Below are 27,536 nucleotides of genomic sequence, written 5' to 3'. Positions count from 1 at the left end.
CATTTAGACTACTGCAATCTGCTTCTTGCTGGCCTCCCACTTAGTCACCTCTCCCCTCTCCAGTCGGTTCAAAACTCTGCTGCCCGTCTCATCTTCCGCCAGGGTCGCTTTACTCATACTACCCCTCTCCTCAAGACCCTTCACTGGCTCCCTATCCGTTTTCGCATCCTGTTCAAACTTCTTCTACTAACCTATAAATGTATTCACTCTGCTGCTCCCCAGTATCTCTCCACACTCGTCCTTCCCTACACCCCTTCCCGTGCACTCCGCTCCATGGATAAATCCTTCTTATCTGTTCCCTTCTCCACTACTGCCAACTCCAGACTTCGCGCCTTCTGTCTCGCTGCACCCTACGCCTGGAATAAACTTCCTGAGCCCCTACGTCTTGCCCCATCCTTGGCCACCTTTAAATCTAGACTGAAAGCCCACCTCTTTAACATTGCTTTTGACTCGTAACCACTTGTAACCACTCGCCTCCACCTACCCTCCTCTCTTCCTTCCCGTCCACATTAATTGATTTGATTTGCTTACTTTATTTATTTTTTGTCTATTAGATTGTAAGCTCTTTGAGCAGGGACTGTCTTTCTTCTATGTTTGTGCAGCGCTGCGTATGCCTTGTAGCGCTATAGAAATGCTAAATAGTAGTAATAGTAGTAGTAATGTCTCTCCTGAGCAGACCACTGACCATGGGTGTAGAGCCCCCTCACCCTCACCTCAGGTTCAACGCCTCTGTTGTAACTGTCTTGTCTGGTTGAGAAATTTTGGAATGGAAGTCTCCTGTCCAAATTGCTATGAATTATCCATCAAGACAGAGATTCCTTCAGAGAAGCTGTGACAATGATTAGATTCCCCATGGCCTGAGTTCATTGAGGACCCAGCAGTCTGAGGTTACAAAGGTCCACCTTTGTTGGAAAACGTTTAGCCTCCCTCCTACTGGAAGGTCATCCAGGATGATCTTTGGTATTACAGCTATGCTTTATTGGAGCCAGTCAAAAGTTCACCCCTTCCTTTGACTGGGGAGCCGGCTGGGACTTCTGGACCCTCTGCTGCTGTGGTGGGAGCTGGTCTGGGAGGGTCAAGGGGGGGAGGACCTATGCCTTTGAGAATAGTAGGTCCTCAGTGTGAGAGGGTAGAAGATAACAAACACCTCAGGCACCATAAGGAAACCCCAAGCATAATCAAGTATTTTAATAAAAAGCTGTTATATTTTTTGTGGGCTAAGTTCCCTAATATAGTAGTACATGCCCAAAATCAATATTTCAACTTGGCTGAACCTTTGAAGCTGAATCTTTTTCTTGTTTTTTTTTTTTAATGATTATTACATTACAGAAGGAAGGGTTTATATATACACACCACTGCTGTTTAATGGGACATTGAATTACAATGTACAAAAGCATATAATGCATTGTATAGCATGTGAAATACTTTTGATTCTTTTTCAAAAGCTGCCCAAACATGAAGTGTTCATGCAGAGACTTGAACTGTGGGTCCTTATTATTAAAATGCCAGGAAGTTTATTGGTAAGACGCTCCCAGTTCCGTCTCACGTTGATTTGGAGAGGATGTCAGGCAGTCACTGTTTATTATTATTTCCTTGTGAAATTATATTAAACTGGCATTTACTACGCTCTAGTTCTTGCATTACCACTCTGATTGCACAAAGATTCAGTACTAATGAGCGATATACAATATAGCTAACCGACAGAAAATGTTCTGCATCTAGTTTAGTGATGCACACACTAGACTGATTAAAATCCTCAAATGTATAGATAATACAATTACAAATGGGTGTAACATAATTATAGTTGAAAGTATCTGAGATGCACTAAGTGCAATATGTAAAGAGGTATATTTTAATCCCTTCCGCTTAGCTTCCAGGCCCATGAGCACTTGATATCTATGTGAATGCAAATGGATTTTGAAAGGAGAACCCTCCTCCCCCCCGCACATTTTCCCATTCCAAAATATAATGGCCATCCGGAAACCCAGGGATCATTTACCCCTCAAAATTTGCACATGCAATGTATGTGGGATAAAGTGCAAGATAGGCTCTTGACTGGAGGGGAGATCATTGAAGGGAAAGAAAGGTGCCTGTTGAAAGGAGCTATCTATGAGTAACTCTAGGAGATGTGTTGGATTAGATGGAGTTGGAGAGATGTTTTAGAGATGGGTATTAAACCTAACATTAAGGTATTCTAAGTTATCTTCCAGGATGGTACTGTACCAGTCTGTATTGCCTGAAATTAATCAATAAAATTTGAATTTCAGTGTTTGTGTGGAGCTATTTGCATCTGACTGGTCATGGCTACAGAATAGGTGCTCGAGCGGGGATCTTTTGGAATAGACTGGTTGGAGAAAGTGTGCCTTGCTGAGTGAACCTTGGAGAAGAGGTCCCCCCCCCCCTCACCCTTAAATACTGAAACTTGTTCTGTAACCTCATAAATATGTCTACCACAGTGGGTTCACTGGGGCCCTGGCTTATATTTATATAATGTTTTCACATCCTTGTACATTTTTCACATTCTATTGTTTAAAAAATAAAACTCAAATTGCATTAAAGTACAGTTTGTCTCACAGATGTATACAACATACTCTACACCAGTGGTTTTCAACCTAGTCCTCTGAGACCACCTGTCGGGTTTTCAGGATATATTTATTATAATTATTATGTCACTTGTTATACCACTTTTCAGAGGGAACCATCAAAGTGGTATACATCACTAAAATAAAGGAAAAAAAACTACAAACTTTGGCAGAACAGAAAAGAGAAAACTATAGCCAAATACTTCTCCATTGCCAACACAAGTCCTAAAAAAATGTTTTTAATCCAACCTTGAATCTTTGTAGGAGGGTTCAGCTCAAAGGTTCAGTGGTAGGGAATTGCATAAGTAGGGCACCAGGTAGAAAAAAGCATTCTGATGAGTGAACAGAGATGGATTTGTTACTTTTTAAAAGTACTTGTAAAAATACTGGCTTCAAAAGTAGTGAAGTAAAAATAGGAAGTCTTATAAAAAAAAAACAAAAAAGTACTCAAGTAAAAGTAAAAAAGTAAAACTCTTAAAACGACTTTTTTATTACAAAGTAAAAAGTATTCTAACCAAGCTGGACCACAGAATCTAGCATGTTTACTAGCAGCAGTGTATTGTGAATATGTACATATCAGCTTGTGATCTGTCTAGATCTCTGAGGGTACAATGGAACATAATAAATTAAATTACAAGTTTAATAGTGTTTTAACAAGCTGGCCAAAAATCTGTCATCCCCCATCCCCACAGTGTGATGTCTGTTGAGGTTATTGAACAAGTCAGATACATCATTATTTTATTCTTTCTTATTTGAGTTTTTATCAAATGCTGTAAGGTCCAACAGTAGCTGGTATTCAAAATTGTCATCAGTCATTTTACCTCTTTTTGGACTAAATAACTGTCCAGCAGCACTAAACAAACATTTACATGCAGCAGTGGTAGGTAAAAGCAGTGTTTAGTTTATAAAAGATGTCTTTGAGAACAGGATATCCAACAAATTCTGACACATAAGTACATAAGTAATGCCACACTGGGAAAAGACCAAGGGTCCATCGAGCCCAGCATCCTGTCCACGACAGCGGCCAATCCAGGCCAAGGGCACCTGGCAAGCTTCCCAAACGTACAAACATTCTATACATGTTATTCCCGGAATTGTGGATTTTTCCCAAGTCCATTTAGTAGCGGTTTATGAACTTGTCCTTTAGGAAACCGTCTAACCCCCTTTTAAACTCTGCCAAGCTAACCGCCTTCACCACGTTATCCGGCAACGAATTCCAGAGTTTAATTACGCGTTGGGTGAAGAAAAAGTTTCTCCAATTTGTTTTAAATTTACTACACTGTAGTTTCATTGCATGCCCCCTAGTCCTAGTATTTTTGGAAAGCGTGAACAGACGCTTCACATCCACCTGTTCCACTCCACTTATTATTTTATATACCTCTATTATGTCTCCCCTCAGCCGTCTCTTCTCCAAGCTGAAAAGCCCTAGCCTCCTTAGTCTTTCTTCATAGGGAAGTCGTCCCATCCCCGCTATCATTTTAGTCGCCCTTACACTGTTTATGTATGCAGACAGAGCAGCTTTGCCACTTGTGGTGTTGGTGTCTGCTATATCAAAAGCAGGGCTTTTTTTGAAGGGGTACTTGGGAGTTCTGAGTGCCGGCACCTTTTCCATTGTGTGCTAAAATTGACCCATGGTCTCCATGTTTTAATGAAAGAGGTCAGGCTCTACACACCAATTCTGTCTTGTCATAGATTCTGTGACTGGTTGTAGGGGGCCTGGCTATTGTGGGATGAGGGACCAACCCACCCCTGAAGGGTGACCTGGTATTTGAGTACCGGCACCTTCTTCACTAGAAAAAATGCACTGGTTAAAAGTGAAGAAATCATCATCCACTCCAACTGTGCAGGAGTCGCTTTGGCATCTGCAGTAATGTTGTTAACTGTGACTGAAGTTGTCTTGGGGTTTTTTTCAACAGCAAATCCATTCCTAGCAATTTCCACCTAGGGTCCTTGATCCATGCAGTCTTGAACTTTGAATGTAATGTTGCAGCTTCTATGAATTCCTCATCCATTAACTGCTGTTCAAACTGCTTCTGTATGCCACTTAATAATCCCCTTATTAATGGCTGACAAGTCTGAAGTGTGTTGTTTTTCTCAAATGCTTGTAATTTCTCTTTCAGCAATACCAGAAAGGGCGCAAAGTAGGCCATGAACGCTTTAGTTTCACATTGAAGAATGTCTAAAGCTTGCATCAAATGCTTGCTCAATAACCTCTATAAAAATATTCAGTCCCAAGGACGACCTCTGGTAATGCAAAACTGAAATTGATAATGAACCAGGGTCTAACAGGGAAGGAGTAAATGAGAGAACAACAATAATGTAGACAGTGGCGTAGGAAGGGGGGGGGGCGGTGGGGCGGTCCGCCCTTGGTGCACGCCACTGGGGGGGTGTCGGCTCCACTGGTTCCCTGCTCCCTCTGCCCCAGAACAGGTTACTTCCTGTTCCGGGGCAGAGAGAGCAGGGAACCAGCGGAGCCGACGCAGCTCCCAGCGACCTGCACTCGGGGGGGATCGGCGTTCCTGCCCGTCCCCCGCTTTCGTATGGCAGTAAGAATGCGCTCCGGGGGGGGGGGTGTGCTGAGGGGGAGGGGTGCCCCATGCTGCACCCGGGGGGAGGGGTGCGCAGCGGCGACCTGCCCCGAGTGTCAGCCGCCCTCGCTATGGCACTGAATATAGATCAACCAATCAGCTATTATAAAAATATTTAGTATAATGGTGGAGAGATCTCAGAGTATAAACACCCAAACGAGACTAAACCAAAGTGATTTATGTCTCTAGGGGTGGATAAGCGTCTCGATCATAGAACTGCTCCACTACTTTTTATTTTTGTCATTAGTGAGCAAAACCCCTCATGTGCTCTTATTTCAGCTTAAACCGTGAACTAAATGTTGTGCTTTAAAATATCTGGATCAATTCTCTCATTCACTCCGTCCGGTGTATAGCACCTACACGAACACCTAACATATATTGTGGAGATTCTTTCTCCTATTATTTTTCTTTTCTCCAATCTTCTGAACAATTAATGTGCTGTATTTCCATAGCACTATTAGTTGATGGAGATCAATGTAATTAATTCTAAAACAATATGGGCACTTAGCTTGTGAATTGGTGGTCCACTTCTGAATCGTCTTTTGATCCGTGATCCCCACATATTGTGGTGTCCAATGGTACCACCACTTCTACTTTGGAACATGCAGCATGTAAAGGCGTAGGATGGTCGCAATTCTTAGGCGTATCCCTGCTCTGCTACATTGAAGCTTAATTATCCGCATTCAACCTCTACAAGTTCGACCCTGCAGGGTTTCGTATTCACTTCTTCAGGAACGCCAAAGGTGATTTAACGAAGTAAAGCTGGAAGAAAACGTGCCACTCCTAGATTAGTGCTCCACTGTGGTCTAGCAATGACTATTTAAATGTTGTTGTTTTTTTTTTCTTTGCTCATTTTATCTCAAGACGACTTGATAAATAATGGGAGGAGGGGAGAGGTGGGATAGCAAGAGAATGGAGGGATAATATGAGACAAGGGAGTTCATTGGATATTCAGGATGGTTATATTGTAAATATTGGATGAATCAGGAAAAGGCTGACTTGGGGGAGGGAGTCATATGGGATAGAAGACGTATGACAAGTCATGTGCATATATAGGTTGACAAAGCATGGATGAGAGGGAAGGGGTGGGGAGGGTGGGGACAGGGAGGGGTTAATGTTTGGAACTGTTTGATGATCCCATCACTGTATGATATGCGTATAGATGGCGCTGTGTACAAAATAGCGATGCATTGTATATTGACAGGGACAATTTTGATATGGTAATATTCATCAATACAAAAATTGCTGTTAGTTAGATACAAACTCTGAGGGGTGGGGTAAGGCTAAAACGTTTAAAAATTTGATGACGGACTGTTTCAGTTTGGTTTCACTGAATGTATGTGGTCTTAGATACTGATGAAAACAAAATAACAGACTTCCATTCTTCAGCCTCCCCACAAAGCATGAAGTCAGCAGTGGTGACAAGTCAACTAGACCCCAGCACTCTGCATGAATTTCCAGTCTAAAAGCAAGCTGAAATAGGAGGAAGGGACAGGGCCTTTGAAAGTTCATTGAGTCACAGGCCCTGAACCAAGGAGGTTTGATAACAGGAGATGGTATGATGTCACAAGGCTGAAAGCTGGCCTCCACCCACTCCACCCAAGGAAGTTTTAATTCTCCTCAATGCAGCCATCGCCATCTTGGTACACCCAAAACAATGAAATTGATAGGGCTAGATAGGCTCATGCTGTCTACTGTTATCAAACCTCCTTGCCCTGAACTGACTGTCACTACTGGGCAGGTCACAGTGAAAGTGTATAGGGAGGTGAAGTATGTTTCTATGACCCCCATCTTAATGTGACCCTATTTGGGATCCCTTCCCACAGTTTGGGAACTGCTGATTTAGGCCTAAATCAGATATGCTTTCACTTTACAGGGGCTTTTTGGCCTCTAGACTATAACATTTGGAGATGTGCAATAAGTTACGTGCAGGAGCATGAGAAACAAATATCTTGGCAGCATGAGAAATAAATATCTTGGGCTGAATGTTTCCTGAAATCCAGCTAATTATATGGCCTCAGGAATTTTGTGGAACAAAAGCTGTTTTTCAAAGGGGAAACATTTTTATTGGATGATGGTTTGCAAAACAAGGTAAATATAATCTTTTCTGTGTTTTGCATCAGGAATAACCAACCAAAGGAAGCCAAAGAAATAAAGAAAGCAGGACAGTATGTTTGCCCCAGAAGTGAAATATGAGCTGTGCAATACAACAAACTCCCCGGTAAGAATGTAATATACTGTAAAGTGTATTTGTAGAATGGCAAGAAACATGCAAGTCAGTATTCAGCTGGGGCAATCGGTGGTTTTGTTGTTGTAGTATTTTTTTTTGTTTTGTTTTTTAATGCTGGCCACCATGGCGGAATTAAATCTTGATATTCAGCTCTGGTACACTGATAAAGGCTGGAGCTGAATATTTAGATTCAGCACTGATCAGTAGTACAGTCCAAATATTGGCAATATTCAGCCCTCTATGCAGATAGCTGGATGAGGCTAGGACAGCCTTTTTTGCTGTCCTAATGCTATCTGGATGGTTAACCAGTTAGTGGACTGAATATTGCCACTAAGTAGTTAACTGAGCTCTGCCCAAGCTCTGCCAACAGTCTAGTCAGGTACTATCCAAATAGTCCTGAGGCAGTCTGTAAAGATAACTGAGCAGAACTATCCACATAGTGTTGCTGAAACTCCCCAGATAACTGAGGCTAAGGAAAATAAGTAGGTAATGCCACTGAATATTTCCCTTTGAATATTGACTGGAAGCGCTGTGTACGAATGGTAGCACTATAGAAGTGATTTATAGTAGTAGTAGTAGTAGTATAGTGTTTAAGTTATTTATTTAAATACATAAACAGGAAACACATTCTGCCTGATTTTCACACTATTTTTCATCCATATATGCTGCAACTCAAAACTAACTTTTGCTGCAGAAACTGTGATAAGAACAGCAATGCTGAAAGAGCTCACATACACTGCTCAGCAAACCATGTTTTGCCAGAGCCTGGCACTTGATAAACATCTCTTTATTTGTAGGCCTGACATGGGCCATTTTTCAGCATGAGTATGCTTTTGTCAAGGGTCAAGGAAAACGGACTCCTGAGAAATATTCCCAAAATGAAAAGCATATAAAACCGCAGCTCAGTGAAGCCAACAACCCCAAATTTCCAATATAAAGCATATGATACAGAGGGGGATATTCGAACGGGGGCGCCCATCTTTAAGGACGGCCCTGTAAAGGGGCGGGGCAACCTGTATTATCAAAACCAGATGGACTTCCATCTTTTGTTTCGATAATACGGTTGGGGATGCCCAAATCATGAAATTTAGGTCGACCTTAATGGTCGTCCCTGGTTTTCGGTGATAATGGAAAGCGAGGACGCCCATCTCAGAAACGACCAAATCCAAGCCATTTGGTTGTGGGAGGAGCCAGCATTTGTAGTGCACTGGTCCCACTAACTGAATGGAAAAAGCCCTTCCCTTACCAATCCAGAAGGGAACGGGCATGCATGAAGGAAATTGCACTAGGCCGCTCTGCCACTCCTCCACTCTACTCCACTCCCTTGAAATTTGGCCATCCCTGTGGGGGGGGCAGTTGAGGATGTCCAAAATGTTTGAAAGAAGGACGTCCACGCCTTCGTTATGCCTCCACTGACACACATACCTCCCCCCTCCAGGGACCTTCATACTGCCCCCCCCCCACACAGGGATGGCCAAATTTCAAGGGAGTGGCATTGAGGAGTAGCATAGTGGCCTAGTGGTTAGAGCACTGGTCTTGCAATCCAGAGGTGGCAGGTTCAAATCCCACTGCTGCTACTTGTGATCCAAAATCCAAATAAATAAAAAGGGTGTCAGAGGCATAGTAAAGGCATGGATGTCCTTCTCACACAAGCATCCACATTTTGGACATCCTTAACAGCCATCACAGGGAAGGACATCCTCAACTGCTGTCACAGAGATGGAGGCATAGTGAAGGACTAAAAAAAAAAAGACAAAAGTTTTTGAAGTTGTTTTTTCGGGCTGGGAGGTGGTTAGTGACCACTGGGGAAGTCAGGGGAGGTCATCCCCGATTCCCTCTGGTGGTCATCTGGTCAGTTCAGGCACTTTTTTGACGCTTGGTCGTGAAAAAATATGGACCAAGTAAAGTCGGCCAAATGCTCGTCAGGGACGCCCTTCTTTTTTCCATTATCGGCCGAGGACGCCCATCTGTTAATCACGCCCTGTACTGCCTTCTATACACTGCCAATACGCTCCCTTGAACGTTGGTTGTCCCCGCGACGGAAAGCAGTCGAGGACGGCCAAAATCGGCTTTCGATTATACCGATTTGGGCGATCTTAGGAGAAGAACGCCCATCTCCCGATTTGTGTCAGAAGATGGGCGCCCTTCTCCTTCGAAAATAAGCAGGACAGCGAACCGGGTGCTTTCCAGCATCTCTGTGTTATTGGCTTGACTGAGCTGTGGTTTCATATGCTTTTATTTTTTGTAATATTTCTCAGGAGTCTATTTTCCCTGACCCCTGATGCTGGCGTACTCACGCCGAAATACGGCCCGTGTCAGGTCTACAAATAAAGGACTCTTAATTGTCCTACACTTGATGGCCCTTTGTGCTTTTTCTTTTCATCTCTATGTGTATACTTTGCCTCTCTCTTCTGCCATCACTTGATAAACATCTGCCATTAGAATTAACTGATTTGTGTTTCCCTGAGGAATAAAAGCATCATATCAGACAGTAAATCAAGATCCATATAGGGTGTGCCTAACATCAAAGTTGTATGCATAATTTTAAGCATGAACAAAGCATACAGACAACCTATGTGCATAACTTGAAGGGCAACCAAAATGATTATGGGGTTGGAATGGCTCCCTTATGGAGATATGCTACACAGGTAGGCTGTTCAGCTTGAAGAAGAGATGACTGAAATACAGTGCGATAGAAATCTATAAATCACGTGTGGTGTCAACAAATCAATAGATAAAGGCTATTAATTCTTTCAGTTAAGACAATGACTAAAGGACACCCTATGATGCTGTACTGCTATGGATTTACACTCTGTCTCAATGACACAGACTACTCAGTAATTACTGTGGATTCTTTTGGATTCGTTTTAGATAATTAGAGGTGCTAAAATCTACAATGATTAAGATATATACAATGATTAGCTATATAAACAATCATTACATCACTGGTCTCTACATCTAAGCAATGCTAAGAGTTCTTAGACCAGGAAAAGAAGCAATAATACACTATACATATACATATACATATTATACATACAACATCACTGGTCCTTACATCATCCAGGCTCTTATCATCAGCTGGGGAGGGGCCCGTTACAGCGAAAGCCAGGAGCTTTTTAGACCAGGAACAAGTCCCCTGTGCAGTAAGTACGTTACTCACAGATGAGCTCCCAATTTCACTGAAAGAAACTCCCCTTTTTATTAGGCTCTCATGTTCAGAGCTAAGGAAAATTACAGAATGCTTCTCTGTTTAGGTACTGTTGGAACGTGGTCACATGTTTTCCAAGTCCAAGTGGCCAGGCTGAACTCTGAAAACAAGCACCATCCCCCTCTTCGCGTACCAAATTAATTAGAGCTGTGTCTTATCTTCTGCATTCCAACTTGTTCTCACACAATCAAAGTTAAACAATCATTTTTAAACAGAATTACTTCTAATCAACAATACAGACCCGAGTGCACTGGTTGGTCAAGACAGAGTTGAAAAACAATCTTTAAAATTCACTTTTATTACAGATGCTCACTGGCAACAGATTTAAAATGAATTTAAGAAAGTAATTTTTCTGTGTCATGCTGTGGTTTCTTGGTGTTGTTTCTGCCACTTCTGCCCACCTCTTCAGTCCACTTCTTGTACAGGCTGAGATCCCAACTACTCTGTCATGCTAAAGTGACATCACAAACATTAAAAAAATGAGGCTAACATTGGTACTATGCCATTGTTGCACTCTTTCAGCTTGTATCAAAGAAGCTTTCTCCTTTGTTCTACTCATTCCTGTGTCTTCTATGTGTTTTTTAGCTTCTCTTAAGATTTTATTGTTCCCATCTTCTTTCATCTTTTCCCTGGGATATACCATGTTCTAAGGAATCTCATTATTTCACTCCTGTGATTTGGGGTTGTAGATTTGATAGTGGTATGTCCGACATGGCTGTTCACTTGTGTACTGCTCTTTCAGATTTTTTTCTTCCATGTCTTTTACTTTAGATCCTACCTTGAATGAGTTATTAGAAGGGTTTGCTTAATGCAAATTCTCTCACATTTAATTGTATACTTATTCACAACCTTAGTCACTACTGGAATTTGCTTATTTTTTGTATTACTGAAACATGGCTTACACCAAGCCCACTCATCAAATTTCTCTTTATTTTTTTTAAAGTCAGGAAACATGGAAACATAACACCACCCTGCTTATTTGTTCTAGTGTCCTTTCTTTAAATGAATTGAGCATATCTCCTTCTTGCTTTGTTGAGGCCTTATTTAAAACAGCTTTCTAGTTCTTATTGACCTATTGCCCTTTGGTTATCCCACATTTAAGCAATCATCACACATGTGACACTTGCTGTCATGTCAGATGGACAAGTGTGTCTTAGCACACGACACTTGAGCGTGCGTTAGTTAAGCAACTGCTTTTTTTTTTTTATATATTTACTGATGACAAAAAATATAACACCAACCAACATTATACAAATTCACATTGTAGCATCCAGTTCCACAAACCATAATATATTGATTCTCTTCGCTTTATAGCCATCATCATACATTTTAAATCCCCCCCCCCCATCCCTTCCCTCCCTTCCCCTTTTTTCCTACACCATCGTTATTTATTATCCATTGAGTACTCTACTGCGTGCTCGTGGTGTTAACGTGTTCAAGAAGGGCATCCAGCATTGAAGTTACTGGTCACCTTTTGGTGTCGCTAAATCTGGCGCCTCCTTTCTTTCCATTGCACTAAGTGAAATCATATATGCTCTCCAAAGTTGGACAGAAGGCTCTTCCTCTTGCAGCCACATCTTAAGTATTGTCTTTTTCCCCGTCATCACTGATCGCCTCTGGAAGTGTCGAAGGCCAGCCCTGCTGGGCCCTTGATTTGTAAATTCCTCAAATAATAGCCTTGGATGGCTTTTCCATTGAATCGTCCACATCTTTGATACATGTATACACATTTGGGACCAAAATCTCAATACTGACGGGCCGTGCCAAAACATATGGCCTAAGTGTGCTCCTCGCCCCTTACACTTTGAGCAGTCATCTTGTGGCCTCAATGTTGCCTTAAATGCCCTGTGTGGTGATATATAGAGTCGCATCAGGAATTTATATTGTGTTTCCCGTATTTCACTAGCCCCAAATGACTGCAAACAGGCCTGTATCACATTACTCCCTAGGCTACAACCCAGTTCCCTTTCCCATTCCTGTGTCAGTTTTTGATAGTGTGCTGTAAGCATAGCTTCTCTTATCTGTAAGTGATAATACTTCAATGGTACTTATTTCTGGGCCTCTAGATCATAAACCTCTGTCATTTGTTCTCGCACTTTGGACTGTAGCCATGACCCGGGGAGGGACCTTATATAATGTTCCAGTTGCTCATATGCCAAAAAATCTCTTATCCCCATCCCCTGGCAGTCCCACATTTCCTCCTGAGACCTCAACGTTCCATCCTTCCGCAAGACCTGAAACAAGAAGAAAATGCCTGCCGCCCTCCATTTACAAAATGTTAGAGAGGAGCTTCCCACTGGGAAATCCATGTTGCCACCAATCGGAAGAAAAGGTGAGGCTTTCACATTGAGGCCCAGGAGTTTACCTAGCCATACCCATGCCCTCTGAAGGGGAAGGAGCAATGGTCTGATTTGTGTTGGTGTTGATACTTTACTGGGTCCCGTGTGTAGCCAATAACTAAAATGTACCTCCCCTAGCATCCTACACTCTGCTTCTGGGTATGTAAAATGTGTTGTCCCTCTAAACCAATCTGCTATGTGCCACCGATATCCATTTAACATTGAGAGCTCCCAGCCCTCCCTTGGCTCTTGTCAGATATGTTTGTTGCATAGTGACTCGAGCCCGTTTCCCATTCCATAGAAATTGTTTGAGCAGTTTATAGAGGTCTAGCTCATCTTTACGTGTTAGGAATAGTGACAACACTTGCACTACATACATCCATTTTGGCACTATAATCATATTGTAGATTGTAATTCTACCGAAGAGCGATAAGGCCAGCTTTTGCCACATTAATAGAGTTGTTTTTGTCATGTCCCGCAAAGGCTCTAAGTTGATTTTATGTATTTGATCTAGGTGCGGGGAAAGGTATACTCCCAATTATTTGATTTTATCTGTGCTCCATTGTAATGGGAATGGCCCCGCCCATTGTGCTTTTATTTCTCGTTTATTCGGTAGTGCTACTGATTTTTGTTTGTTTAATACAAAGCCAGAAAGGTAACTAAATTCCTCCACTGCTTCTAATAGATTAGGTAGGGAGTTTTGTGGGTCTGTCAGTGTGAGCAGTATGTCATCAGCGAAGGCTAGTATTTTAGTTGGCAACCCAGGTATTGCCACCCCTGCAATTTCAGCATTCTTCCCCACCGTACATAGGAAAGGTTCTATATATAATAGGAAAAGTAGAGGTGACAGGGGACATCCCTGCCTTGCGCCCCTTTGTACTGGAAACGCTGAAGATGCCATGCCATTTACCACTATATATGCTGTTGGTTCTGCATAAAGGGCAGACACTGCTCTGAAGTACCATCCTTCAATACCCACATATTTTAGCACTTCAAACAAGTATCTCCATCTCACTTTGTCAAAGGCTTTGGCTGCATCTAAACTGGCCAGTAATAGTGGGTCTCCCACAGCCTGGCTATGCGCCAATGACAATAATGCTCTGCGGACATTGAGGCCTGGGTGTCGTCCCCTCACGAAGCCCACTTGATGACCGGCCTTGATGTTTGGGAGGTGTAGTGTCAAGCGGTCTGCAAGCACTCTAGCTAATATTTTAAGATCTACATTTAATAGGGAAATTGGTCTATATGCTTCCGCAACTGCTTTTTTTAAAAACTGTGTGACATGTGTGTGTCAGATGGGAAACTAGATTTTATAACCGTATGACACTTAAGTGTACTTTTGAGTCAAAGGCCAAGTACAACAATGCAATGTTTTTATTTTATTTGTATTTATTTATTAAAAAATTTCTATTCCACCTACGACTAGGCAGATCACAAATCAACATACATAATAAAAAGCAAAAAGACAATAACTGACTCTGAAATATACAATATGCAAAAGTGATAGACAAAATCAATCCCAAATATGTGTTCAGCAGCTTACTGAATTGAGCCCTACCACTACACAGTCTCAAATAACCTGGTAACTTGTTCCAAATTTGCGGACCCGCTTTTGAGAATGCAGTATTCCTTGTGTTGGCATATTCCACTATTTGCAGTTTATCATTCTTCAAAAACTTCAAATTTTCAGATCACAAGGATTGAACGGGTCGATATTCCTGAATTACATCTTTAAGGTATCGAGGAACACAATCAGGGTACAGTGCTCGGTGTATCAATTGTACCTCCTTGTACTGTACTGAAGCATGAACTGGCAACCAGTGCAGAGCACGTAGATTGGAGAAATATGCTCAAACCTTGACACACCCGCCAACAATCGTGCGGAAGCATTTTGTATCACCTGCAATGCTTTATCTTTGCTTTTGACAGACCGAAATACAACACATTGCAGAAATTGATATGTGATATCGCTAAGCTTTGTACCACAGATCAAAAATCATATTGTAGCAGCATAGGCTGTAACCTTCTTAACAAATGGAGCTGGAAAAAAGCTGATTTAACCACCTAGAATACTTGATCCTTCATCAACAATAAGGGATCCAAGATGACACCCAACACACGCATACATTCCTGCACTGGTAGCACAGAATCACCCAAATTCACAGACATTGTAGCAGAGCTGCATCTTTTCCTACAAACATCAATTCTGTTTTTCCCAAATTTAAGATCAGTCTATTCAAACCCATCCATCTCTGTACAGCAGACATACAGTCACTCAATTGAGCAATCAAGCCTGTATATCCTCCTTGAACTGGAAAAAAGAAGTGTACATTGTTAGCATAAATCCTATGCGCTACCTTTGTCACGGTTGTGGCCGTGCCCTTATGTTCAGACCTACTGTTTCTCTGTATCTAGCTCTGTGACCTCTCTAGTCTGCCTTTTTCCCTATTGTTGTTCTTCCTGTAAGCCAAGCCTCGCTTTGGTCTCCCTGCTTCTGCTTCATTTCCTGTTGTTGTTGTTCTTCCTGTAAGCCAAGCCTCGCTTTGATCTCCCTGCTTCTGCTTCATTTCCTACTTGTGACATCATCAGCAAGTCCTTTATAAGCACCTGGGAACTAACTATCATGTTTTGTCTTTGCAAGGGGTCTCTTAATTTGCCTCTGTATAGGTCATATCCCTGCTTGGCTTTGTTCCTGAGTCTTGCTCCTGAAGGTCTGTTCTGTGTTTCCCTGAGTCTTGTGTTTCAATGCTTTGTTTTGTTTCTGTGAGTTTGCTTTTGAACCTTGATCCTGAAGGCCTGGCTCTAGAGCCACACCCTGCCCTTGGTGTCTGTAACTGTTTGACTTCCCTTGGTTTCTGCTTTTAGTCTAGCCCTGCTTTTAACTCTTGCTGTAGTTAAGCTCCATGTTTAAGCCAATCTCTGTGTTTAGCCAAGCTCTAATCCGGTTTTTCCTGTTCTGTTTCCTGTGTGTGTAGTTCTTGTCTGTTAATTCTGAGAGTCTGTAGAAGCCAGCATTGCCCCTAATTACCTCACTGCTATGCAGGTGTGTCTGCTGCCTCTCAATCTGCCTGGCCTTTCCCTTCCAGCTGTGAATGCTGGTAAGCACATTGCTTCATTGTTTGTTTGTCTTCCCTTAGTCTGCTTAATCCTTTGCCTGCTATATTTGCTTCCTGACTCTTGAGCTCTGTTTCTGCTAAGTTCTGTTCCTGTTGTGTGTTTGAGCCAGGTTCTGCCCCTGCTATGTGTTTGAGCTAGTTTCTGTCCCTGCTCTCTGTCAAGCCATGTTCCTTTCAGTATCCTGTTCCCAGCCAAACCAAGCCTGTTTCAGAATCTGGTTCCAGCCAAGCCAAGCCAAGACCGGAGCACTGTTGTTGGTGGAGTGCTTAGGAGCACCTTTGTTAGTTTAGTGCTGTGGAGCACTGCTGTAGCTTGGTGCTTAGGAGCACCTCTGTTAGTTTATGTGTTTAGCTTTCCTACTTTCTCCTTGTGGCTCACCTGCTTATCCTTTGTTAGTTTAGTGCTGTGGAGCACTGCTGTAGCTTGGTGCTTAGGAGCACCTTTGTTAGTTTATGTGTTTAGCTTCCCTACTTTCTCCTTGTGGCTCACCTGCTCCCCCTTGGTTAGTTTAGTGCTGTGGAGCACTGCTATAGAATAGTGCTTAGGAGCACTTCTGTTAGTGTAGTGCTTAGGAGCACTTCTGTTAGTGTAGTACCATACTGTTCTCTTCTGGTCTCAGAAAACTTGAAAATTCTTGGAGTCACCATTGACCGAAACCTCACTCTTGATACCCATGTGAAAAACACGACGAAAAAGATGTTCTACACCATGTGGAAACTTCAGAGTAAAACCTTTCTTCCTGAGATACATCTTCCGTACCCTGATACAGTCAATGGTAATAAGCCATCTGGACTACTGCAATGCACTATACGCCGGGTGCAAAGAACAGACAATCAAAAAACTTCAAACTGCCCAGAATACAGCCGCCAGACTCGTATTTGGAAAAGCCAAATATGAAAGCGCAAAACCACTAAGAGAGAAACTTCACTGGCTTCCACTGAAGGAACGCATTGCGTTCAAGATCTCCATGATGGTAAACAAACTTATTCATGCAGACGCCCCAATCTACATGCTAAACCTGTAGACCTACCTCCCAAAAAATGCCAAAAGATCATCCCGTAAATTCCTCAACCTGCACTACCCCAGCTGCAAAGGACTTAAATACAAGATGATGCATGCCACTACCTTCTCTTACAAGAGCACGCAGATATGGAATGCATTACCTACAGACCTGAAAGCAATCAAAGAAACATCTGTCTTTCGAAAATCTCTGAAAACATTCTTCTTCAACAAGGCCTACAATGAGAACTTATAACCCCACTAAGTCCACTCAACTATGAGCGCACACCTCCTATAATTACCCTAACAACTCTCTTCCCTCTTCCCTCACCCCTTCCTAAGCGCTACACACTACTAATTGTATCCGATATCCTGTTATGACAATGTTATCAAATCTATGTAAGCCACATTGAGCCTGCAAATAGGTGGGGGAATGTGGGATACAAATGCAATAAATACAAATTTTTGTAGTTAAGTGCTTAGGAGCGCTTCAGTCTGTTTACGCTATAGGAACACTTCTGTATTGCTGGTTTTCCCTGCTTTTCCCTGGGGGCTTCCCTGCCTTTCCTTTTGGTGCTTGGGAGCACTTTCGTCTTGTCTTGGCCCTGTGTTCCTGGTTTGTGCAAGCTTGCGTGGTATTCCAGGGTCTGAGGTGGTCCCTCGGCCCTAGTCCTATTCCTGGTCCTGGTACTGTCAAGCTTGTTCTAGTATCCCAGCCCCTGTGTTATCCTGTATCCGGTAAGTCCTGCTGGCCGCTTGAACCCAGGGGCTCAACTCCTGGGGGACAGCGGCTAAGTGCAGGTGAAGCAGTGCGGACCAGTCCGGTGTACTCCAGTCCATTGTGTTCCAGCCCGGTGTGTTCCAGTCCAGTGCGAACCAGTCCGGTGTACTCCAGTCCGGTGTGTTCCAGTTCAATGCGGACCAGTCCGGTGTATTTCAGTCCAGTTTGTTCTGGTCCAGTGTGTTCCAGTCCAGTGCGGACCAGTCCGGTGTCCTCCAGTCCAGGGGGTTCCAGTCCGTGTGTTCTGGCTCGCTGGGCGGCGCCTGCAGTCCTTGCCTGTGCCAGTGTGCTAGCCCAGTGTTGGTTGGTGGGTTTTGCCTGCTGCTGTCGCTCCTCGTCAGCAGCCTAAGGGCTCACGTTTGCTCCAGAGTTCGTCCCCGCGGGCTCTGAACCTGAGAACCTGACATTCTGCCTTGATCTTGATTTTGTCTTCTGTCCTGTCCTGCTTTATAGTGTCATGTCTTCAGTGTTCCTTCTGCTTTTGTCTAGTTTTGCCTAGGACCTAGCCATTCCCTTATACCAGTTCCAGCAAGCAGAGAAGTGTTGCTCTTGTTCAGAGAATAGGAGACTGCAGATATCCTGTTAGGAAGGAGGCTTCCTTGGAGCAAGCTTGCTTACATTCAAGGGCTCATCATTCCTGACAGTTGTGACAACCTTCAAACTCTTAAAAACTTTGCGCAATGAAGCCATATAGATGTTAAATAATAAGGCAGAAAGAGCAGAACCTTGTGGCATTCCCTTTGTAACTAGCTTCATTGTAGATACCTCTCCCATACTAATAACTTGCATCTGATGACCCCTCAAAAAGGAAGCAAACCAATTCCACACTGTACCACACTTTACTTCCAAACCCTATTCCTTTAAGTTTTGATAACAAAAGGTCAATATCAACTGTATCGAATGCAGAGGGCACATCCAAAGAGATAAGGCAAAATGTATGGCCTTCATAATCCCTTGTTTTAATACATCTAAGGAGGACTATAATAACGTTTCAACACTATGGCCTTCCCTAAATCATATTGATACTCATCCAAACACTGTGTCAACTGTACACATTCCTTCAATTGTTGAAGAACAGGTTTTTCAATTACCTTTAATATTATGGGAACCACAGTAATCAGTCTATAATTACTTAATTCAGATGCATCTAGATAATCACCCTTTAATAGTGGTTTAACTGTAGAAAACTTACATTTCCCTAGTACCATCCCAGAAGATAACGATTTCTCCACAATCAGGGACAATGTCAGGGCTACTGCTGATGCCAACACCCTAATAACTATAGCTGAACATGAATTAATCAAAGATTTTGTAGGTGTTAAAGAAGATACAACTTTAGCTACCTCCTGAGTTTCTCAACTGCAGGCACAGGCAGCTCCTTGTGACTCTGGGCAAGTCACTTAACCCTCCATTGCCCCAGGTACAAGTAAGTACCTGTATATAATATGTAAGCCGCATTGAGCCTGCCATGAGTGGGAAAGCGCGGGGTACAAATGTAATAAAAAAAATATCAAACATATCTATAGTCCCAGTAGGTACCAATGATTTCTCTAAGTTCTCCACCTTCTGCACCATATAATCAGCAAAGTCTGCAGAAGCAGGACCCCCCTGAACAGAACCATTCTATGGCCTTGCACCAACTGTCTCACAGTACTCACAGTACTAAATAATTCCTTTGGTCTGTGCAAGGCAGTTTGAATTTTAAGTCTGTAATACACATTTCTCTTGTCTTCACAGAAAGATAGATATTCCAACAAGCACAGCTTGTAACTCTCTCAAAGTCATCAATATCCCTAGTTTTTGCCATAATTGTTCATTTTGACGCAATTCCCTCTGTACCTGCTGCACTGCAGGGCTCATCCATGGTCTTGACCTATAATCTTCACTGAAACAAACTTCCTTCATTGGTGCTACTGTATCCAATGCTAACCCTAAGGAAGAATATAGTCATCTACCAATTGGTCCAAAGTATCTTCCTTGTCCAAATTCAACAAAGGTAACCATACTTGCCTCAGCTCATTTAATTCAAAATTACTACACACCCAACCTTTACTAGAACAGCCCTTGCTCTGCACCTGAGTACTGTTGAAACCCAAAACAAAAGAAATCAAAGCATGATCTGACCATCCCACAGGTGTAATTACCGGACATTGTCTCAGATCCTGCTCCAGTGCAGATGGTAAAAATACAAGATCAAACATATTACCTGCAGAATGCGTTGAATCACGTAAAATTTGTCCAAAAGATAAGGCTTTCAAAGTCTGTAACAACACGGGATCCTTACTCCTCCTGACATCTGAATCGGTAGATTAAAATCACCTAAAATACAAAGTCTATCTAGCTTAATAGACAAAATTGCAGAAAAAGTCTATAGAAAAGGAAGAATTACTCCCGACAAGACCAGTAATTTACCAAAATCTGGCACCTTTAACAGTATAATTTCAAATTTAAATTAAAAGAAATAATAAATCAAAACTCCACCCTCTCTCCTATATTTCCTACTTGCCCAATCCCACCAATAACTTACTGGGCAGCATTGGTTCACCACAACTTTATCAGTATTCAACAACCACGATTCCGTGGAACATCAAAACTCATTTCCTCAATCAGAACCCAAATTACTGTAAGTTTAATCCTAACTGACCTGACATTCACCAAACCAATCAGCAATAATGCTGATTGTAAATCTTTCTCATACACCAAATCCACACACAACAAATTTGCCATGTTCCTCCTACCTGTTACCCTTATACCCTCAGGTGAAGAAACCAACTCTCCATACCTCCCCCTCCCCATTACTACTTCTATATTGCTCATCCCCATTATCCAAAACTTACACCCTCACTCTCACAAAAAGAAATTACCCCACAAATACTCCCCTACAATCTAATCACCCACTGCCTCCCCCAAATTCACCAAGTCATCCCAAATGAGCTCCCTAAGGAGCAACCGGCTCCTTAGTAGCACTCCTTTGTCAGCTCGACAAGGAGGCGCCTACTTCTCCTGTACCCCACGGGTCTAGGTCTCTTCACTCCGTGCCCAGAGTGATGTCACTCATGGGACAGAGCTACCTTTGTCCAAGACCTGACCAGCAGTTAAACCAGCACGGAGGGCTCCCAGACTGATGACCCAGGGAGAAAACACCTGAAAACTGGAGCAGCAGGAACAAACATCAAACTCAGACAAACTCTCCTCTCTTTGGGGCTGGTCAGGGTCTCTTCACCCCACGCTCAGAGTGACGTTACTCACGGGGCATAGCTAGCTTTGTCCAGGATCTGACCAGCAGTTGAACGAGCATGGAGGGCTCCCAGACTGATGACCCAGGGAGAAAGCACCTGAAGACTGGAGCAGCAGGAACAAACAGCAAAGCAGCAAACTCAGACAAATTCTGAGTGTGCTGCTTTGCTGTTTTATAAATTCTTTATAAAAATAAGATTTTATTTAAAAACCTGAATATTCATTAAAAATGCAATGGTACGTTGCTTGACATTACATATTCAAACTCATTTTAAAAGCAAATCATGTTAAAAATGTTTTTCAGTCAATATTGTTCATAATCTTGAATTAATTTGAGAATTCAGTTTTTTGTATTTCTTCGACATTTGACTGCTTGACCTCTAGAAATGTTTGTATACAACACTTAATGAAGTCTTCCTCACATTGAAGAGCAGCAAGAGATTTACAGAAAGATGACTGAGGATAATCAACTTTCGTTTGAAATGCCTGATGCCATCCTTCAAGCTTATTTGTTCTTGGTATGCCTTCTGTTGTTCTTTCATGCACTGTCCACATATTTGGTGAGAAACGTGGCCGCCTGTGTATGCCTCTACAATTTCTATGACCTATGTAAGTATCTTAAAAGTAATCCAGCAGATCTGATATCCTGAGATTTAATATTTCGGCTTCATCCTGAAGATCGTCAAATGCTTCAGGTACCTCATGAACTAGTAAGAAAGCCAGATAGCATGATTTTACTTCAGGACAAGTTTCTTTATTTTCACTATAGGTTGCTGTCAATCCGTTGCTTTGCACATTTCTGCAAACAGAGTGGGCCAATTGGAAAAAAAAAAACCAACCCTGAATATTGACATCTGGGAATTCCTGCTTGAAGGCTGCCTTTGACGCTGACTCAAAATCCATTATACAAGTTTCTGTTACAAGATTATTTCGAAAAGTTTTCAGAATCATAAAAAAAGTTGAGAGTATGTCGACTAAAACCTCTCAGGCAAAATGGTATAAACACAAGATATACAAACAGTGTGAGCAGCATAAATGTGACAGGATAATAGTGGAACTGCTTTAAATGTCCCATCACACTTCCTAAACTTTGGCACTACTTAAGAAATCAAGCATGTAATCGCATCTGTGCCACTGTTTTTGAAATGGAGCAAGAAATGCACATTTTTGTCCGAGTGAATGGCAGTTTTCTGTTTCTCAGGAATCTGCAAGCTACTTCTAATGGAAGTCAGTTCTGCACTTTGTGGAGTCTTAGGTTCAGATCTAATGCCTGTTGAGCCTTGCAATAAGCCAAAGGCTCTAGCTTTCGAAAGGTTGTCCCAGAATTGGTTCCAGAAAAGGCTTGCTTGATTATGGCCTGGGTGTTCCTCCAACTCATATCTTGTTACTTGCTTACAGTGGATGGTTTATGGGAGAGTTCAAGGCCTTACTTGATTCCTTATATGGCTCCCCATGCCCTTTTCTAACGTCAGGTCCATAGCTAGGTACTAGTGGTGTTAGTAAGAAGCCTGATATGATTGTTGATAATGTGGCTTTCAGGTCCCATGGGTCTTGAATTGGTCAGCTCAGAGGTCCTTGAGATTTGAAGTCCTAACTTTTAGAGTACTGCCCTTGGGCTATGTCTCAATTTTGATAATGTTGCTCCCAAGCTTACTCTCTTCCCCCTACTTTGTGGGCATGGGTCTTCAGTGCGAAGTTGTTCTTCATTATTTAAGTAGTGCTAATAGCATTGGCTGTTTAGGTTAGTTTGAGAAGCATGACAGGTGAGTCTCCCTCAATGGTAGCATAAGCATCACCTATGGGAAGTCCCAGGGCAGCAATGCTTTCTCTAATTTTTGCTGGTCCATGTGAGCACAAAAAATATTGTATACGCAAGTTTTCAGCTCATCTTAATGTGTGCAGTGTAGCCTATGCTCACAATAAAGAAAGCCAGCAAAAAGTTTGTCACACAATTGCTATTCGTGTGCACTCCTTTTCTGACCTGTGTGTGCTCGCACATGCACATGGCTTAGAGGGAACACTGCAGGGCAATAGTCCATGATGCTAGGAGCAGTAACCCCTCTTGGATGTTGTGGCTTCCATGGCCAACTATCGCAGTGGGGATGCTCAAGGTCAGAGAATTGTTACCTTGAGAGGACAATGTGTATCAAGGCCTGGTCTTCATCCCATCCATGGTCCTTAGAATTTTGTGTAATGAAAAAATCAATCTTACTGCTGTGTTTTTTATAGACTAGTAGGATGATAAGGAAGGTGAAATGTTGTTCTTACTTGCTAATTTTGTTTCCTATAGTCCTACTAAAGCAGTCCAGGACTCTCCTGAGAAGACTGTAGCTGGACTTTTCATCTTGGTATTTTCTAGTGACTGAGGGGACCTCTCAGGCTTTTCCTAGGGAGTACTATGAGACAGCAGCTAGAGATTCACAGTGGCGATGTTGTAAATGGAACAGCAACAGGAAAGAGAAAATGGTTATTGCTTTAGCCCTTTGGACCCCACTAGACCACCAAGACTGTACAAGGGTGGGAGGGAGGGAGATCAAGATCACAAGGAAGGGGGGCACCTATAAAGCTGATGCTGCAACCCAGAAATTAATTGGGCTCTGGCCAATATTCAGACTGGAGCCCAGTTAGCTGATAGATAAACTTAGGACAGCCCTTTTGCTGTCCTAACTTTAATTGCTTACTTAAGCAGTTAGCAGTTTGAATATGGCTGTTAACTGGTTGTTGTGGCTTCTCCCCGGCTCCTCCCCCTGGACCGCCCCAGCACTAACTAGACAGTGCAGAGACCACTCCGTGGCGATATTTGGCGGCACTGTCTGATAAAGTGCTACTGAATATCAGCACTTAGGCAGTCACTGCTGATTTAACTGGGTGGTTGGTCTTTTGTGCTGATCTATAATACTGTTTAATAAGGTGGAATGATAATATTGTTTAAGTGTTACAGATCTGTTTTGTCAGAAGTATGCTGGCAAGTTCTAGGAGTACATCACCCCTTATATTGGTGATGATATAACTATATTGACAGTGTTCTGCTTCCATCTGCTGGTTGGGAGGCATAACCCACTGTTCTGACTGGTCTTGTAAGGAAAGGAAATTAGCAAGCAAGAACAAATTTCACCTTATATTTATAGGGGGCATGAGCAGAAGAACAAATGGCTAGAAATGTAAGGAGGGGAGACAAAAATTTCTTCAGGTACATTAGTGAAAGGAGAATGACTAAAAAGGGAATTGTGAGACTAAAAGATACAGCGAAACGCTATGTAGATAATGATGAAGAAAAAGCCAATTTGCTAAATAGATACTTTTGTTCTGTTTTCACTGAAGAAAATCCTGGAGAAGGACCACAAGGGACTGGCAAAAGTACACCTGAGAATGGAGTGGATAGAGCACCGTTCACGGAAGAGAGTGTGTATCAACAACTTGGAAAGCTAAAGGTGGAAAAAGGCATGGGACGGGATCCACCCCAGAATATTGAGGGAGCTCAGAGAGGTTCTGGCGGGTCCTCTTAAAGATTTGTTTAATAAATCCTTGGAGACGGGAGAGGCTCCGAGGGATTGGAGAACGGCGGATGTGATCTCTCTTCACAAAAGTGGTGATAGAGAAGAAGCTGGAAACTACAGGCCACTAAGCCTCACTTCAGTTATTGGAAAAGTAATGGAAGCGATGCTGAAGGAAAGGATAGTGAATTTCTTGGAAGCAAATAAGTTGCAAGATCCACAACAACATGGTTTTACCAAAGGGAAATCGTGCTAAATGAATCTCATTGAATTCTTTGACTGGGTGACCGGAGAATTAAATCAAGGACGTACTATGGACGTAATCTACTTAGATTTCAGTAAAGCTTTTGACACGGTTCCCCACAGGAGGCTCTTAAATAAATTCGATGGGCTGAAGATAGGTCCCGAAGTGGTGAACTGGATTAGGAACTGGTTGACGGACAGACGACAGAGGGTGGTGATAAATGGAGTTCGCTCGGAGGAGGGAAAGGTGAGTAATGGAGTGCCTCAGGGATTGGTGCTGGGGCCGATTCTGTTCAATATATTTGTAATTTACATTGCCGAAGGGTTAGAAGGTAAAGTTTGCCTATTTGCGGATGATACTAAGATTTGCAACAGAGTGGACACCCCGGAGGGCGTGGAAAGCATGAAAAAGGATCTGAGGAAGCTAGGAGAATGGTCTAAGGTTTGGCAATTAAACTTCAACGTGAAGAAATGCAAAGTGATGCACTTAGGGAGTAGAAACCCATGAGAGACTTATGTGTTAGGCGGTGAGAGTCTGATAGGTACTGAGGGGGAGAGGGATCTTGGTGTGATAGTATCCGAGGATCTGAAGGCGACGAAACAGTGTGACAAGGCAGTGGCCATAGAGAAAAGGTTGCTAGGCTGTATAGAGAGAGGTGTGATCAGCAGAAGAAAGGAAGTGTTGATGCCCCTGTACAAGTCGTTGGTGAGGCCCCACCTGGAGTATTGTGTTCAGTTTTGGAGGCCGTACCTTGCGAAGGATGTTAAAAAAATGGAAGCGGTGCAAAGAAAAGCTACGAGAATGGTACGGGATTTGCGTTCCAAGACGTATGAAGAGAGACTTGCTGACCTGAACATGTATACCCTGGAGGAAAGGAGGAACAGGGGTGATATGATACAGACGTTCAAATGTTTGAAAGGTATTAATCTGCAAACAAATCTTTTCCGGAGATGGGAAGGCGGTAGAACGAGAGGACATGAAATGAAATTGAAGGGGGGCAGACTCAGGAAAGATGTCAGGAAGTATTTTTTCACAGAGAGGGTGGTGGATGCTTGGAATGCCCTCCCACGGGAGGTGGAGGAGATGAAAATGGTAACAGAATTCAAACATGCATGGGATATGCATAAAGGAATCCTGTGCAGAAGAAATGGATCCTCAGAAGCTTAGCCGAAATTGGTTGGCGGAGCAGGTAGGGGGAAGAGGGGTTGGTGGTTGGGAGGCGAGGATAGTGGAGGGCAGACTTATACGGTCTGTGCCAGAGCCGGTGATGGGAGGCGGGACTGGTGGTTGGGAGGCGGGGACTACTGCTGGGCAGACTTATACGGTCTGTGCCCTGAAAAGACAGGTACAAATCAAGGTAAGGTATACACATATGAGTTTATCTTGTTGGGTAGACTGGATGGACCATGCAGGTCTTTTTCTGCCGTCATCTACTATGTTACTATATAACCTGTGCTATTTTCCTGTAGCTTAGTAGCTACTCCTTATAGTTGGGTCAGTATTCAAAGGAATTATCCCTTTGGCAATGAGGTTAATATGGATAAGCTCCATATCCAGAAATGTCAGCATCTCTAAGTGGATAGTGCTACTGTAAATTTCCTTTGATCACTCCAGTATTATCCACGTTGTGCTGTTCTAAGCTAGGTGAGGTGACAAAACTTCAACAGCCAGCTAAACCATTCCCAAGTAAAAACTTTGTCAGTAGACTCTCAATTCTTAATCCAGATCTTCTTTAATGTAGCAACCACAAAGAAGGGCCAGAAGAGGCCAGAACCTCAGCCTAGCTGAGAAAAAAAAGCTGTAATACTCAAAGGGAAAGTGTGGGAATATTGGGAATCAATTGTTGGGAATAATGCCTTGGGAAAAGTGCTGGGAAATGGTGAAGAATTGTGATATAATCATAGTAGATTAAGTAGGGATCAGCCCCTAGAACAGTTGCTGATCACAAAGGCATGCTAAGAAGACTGGGACTCTCTCACGCAGCTCCCAGGGGCAGAGAGGGAGGGCTGGCCCTAGCTCAGAACTAAGAGCCAATAGGGAAAGCTCACAAGGAGTCAATCATAGAAAACTGCAACTATAAGGGGGGCCCCAATACACAGTGCTATTACACATACAATGCAATAAAATACAAATAATATTCATACTAAATATGCATAATTCACCCTGCTACCATGAATATGGTATCTATCACTATTTAAAATTTTAAAACTATAAACATTATAAGCATGCAAAATTCCACTTGTATCTGGATCTTAAAACTTGGCAACGTCTTTCATGTCTCCAGTTTACTGTTGCTTTCGTTGACTTCTTTCTTGCAGTCTCACAGGAGCTAAAATGAGAGACAGACAACACAAACAACAAACAGCACAAAAGAAAGAGAAAAGTCTTTGATTCTCTGAAGTTGGTAACAGTCCACAAAGTCATCTCTTTATGGTGTGGATCACTGACTCAGTGATGGCTCTGCTGAAGATGATCCTTGTCTTCCAGGAAAGTCTTGTATCAAAGATTCCAGGTGGTGTCAAGTTGTCATTGATAACCTGTAGTTCTGCATCTTTGATGGCACTTTGGTGCTAGGTGTCTACTCTTTCATCAGCTGGTTGATGAAGTGAACATGCAATCTCATTGTGACAGGCAGTACTAAGTGCTGCAGGGATGTAAGTGTGTGGGATGTGCAGAATCTTTAGAGAATCTTTCCATCTCTCCCATTCTTGCCACAT

General features: G+C 42.7%; 1 protein-coding gene across 4 annotated transcripts in view; it reads left to right on the top strand.

Annotated features, from left to right (window-relative positions):
• Positions 1–27,536, top strand: part of ABCG2 (ATP binding cassette subfamily G member 2 (Junior blood group)) — a 224,180-nt gene that overhangs the window by 41,696 nt on the left and 154,948 nt on the right. For all 4 annotated transcript variants that reach the window (XR_003940662.1, XM_030190666.1, XM_030190667.1 and 1 more), the window contains exon 2: positions 7,294–7,391. Coding sequence is in view for 3 of the 4 variants with exons in the window: in XM_030190666.1 (XP_030046526.1) it covers positions 7,341–7,391 (51 nt within the window). In the remaining variant the exon portion in view is untranslated. The remainder of the gene's footprint in view (positions 1–7,293; positions 7,392–27,536) is intronic.

The sequence above is a fragment of the Microcaecilia unicolor genome, chromosome 2, assembly GCF_901765095.1.
Source record: "Microcaecilia unicolor chromosome 2, aMicUni1.1, whole genome shotgun sequence".
In the NCBI taxonomy this organism is placed as follows: domain Eukaryota; kingdom Metazoa; phylum Chordata; class Amphibia; order Gymnophiona; family Siphonopidae; genus Microcaecilia; species Microcaecilia unicolor.
Note: the sequence above shows the minus strand (reverse complement) of the source record. Positions and strands in the feature narration are given on the sequence as shown.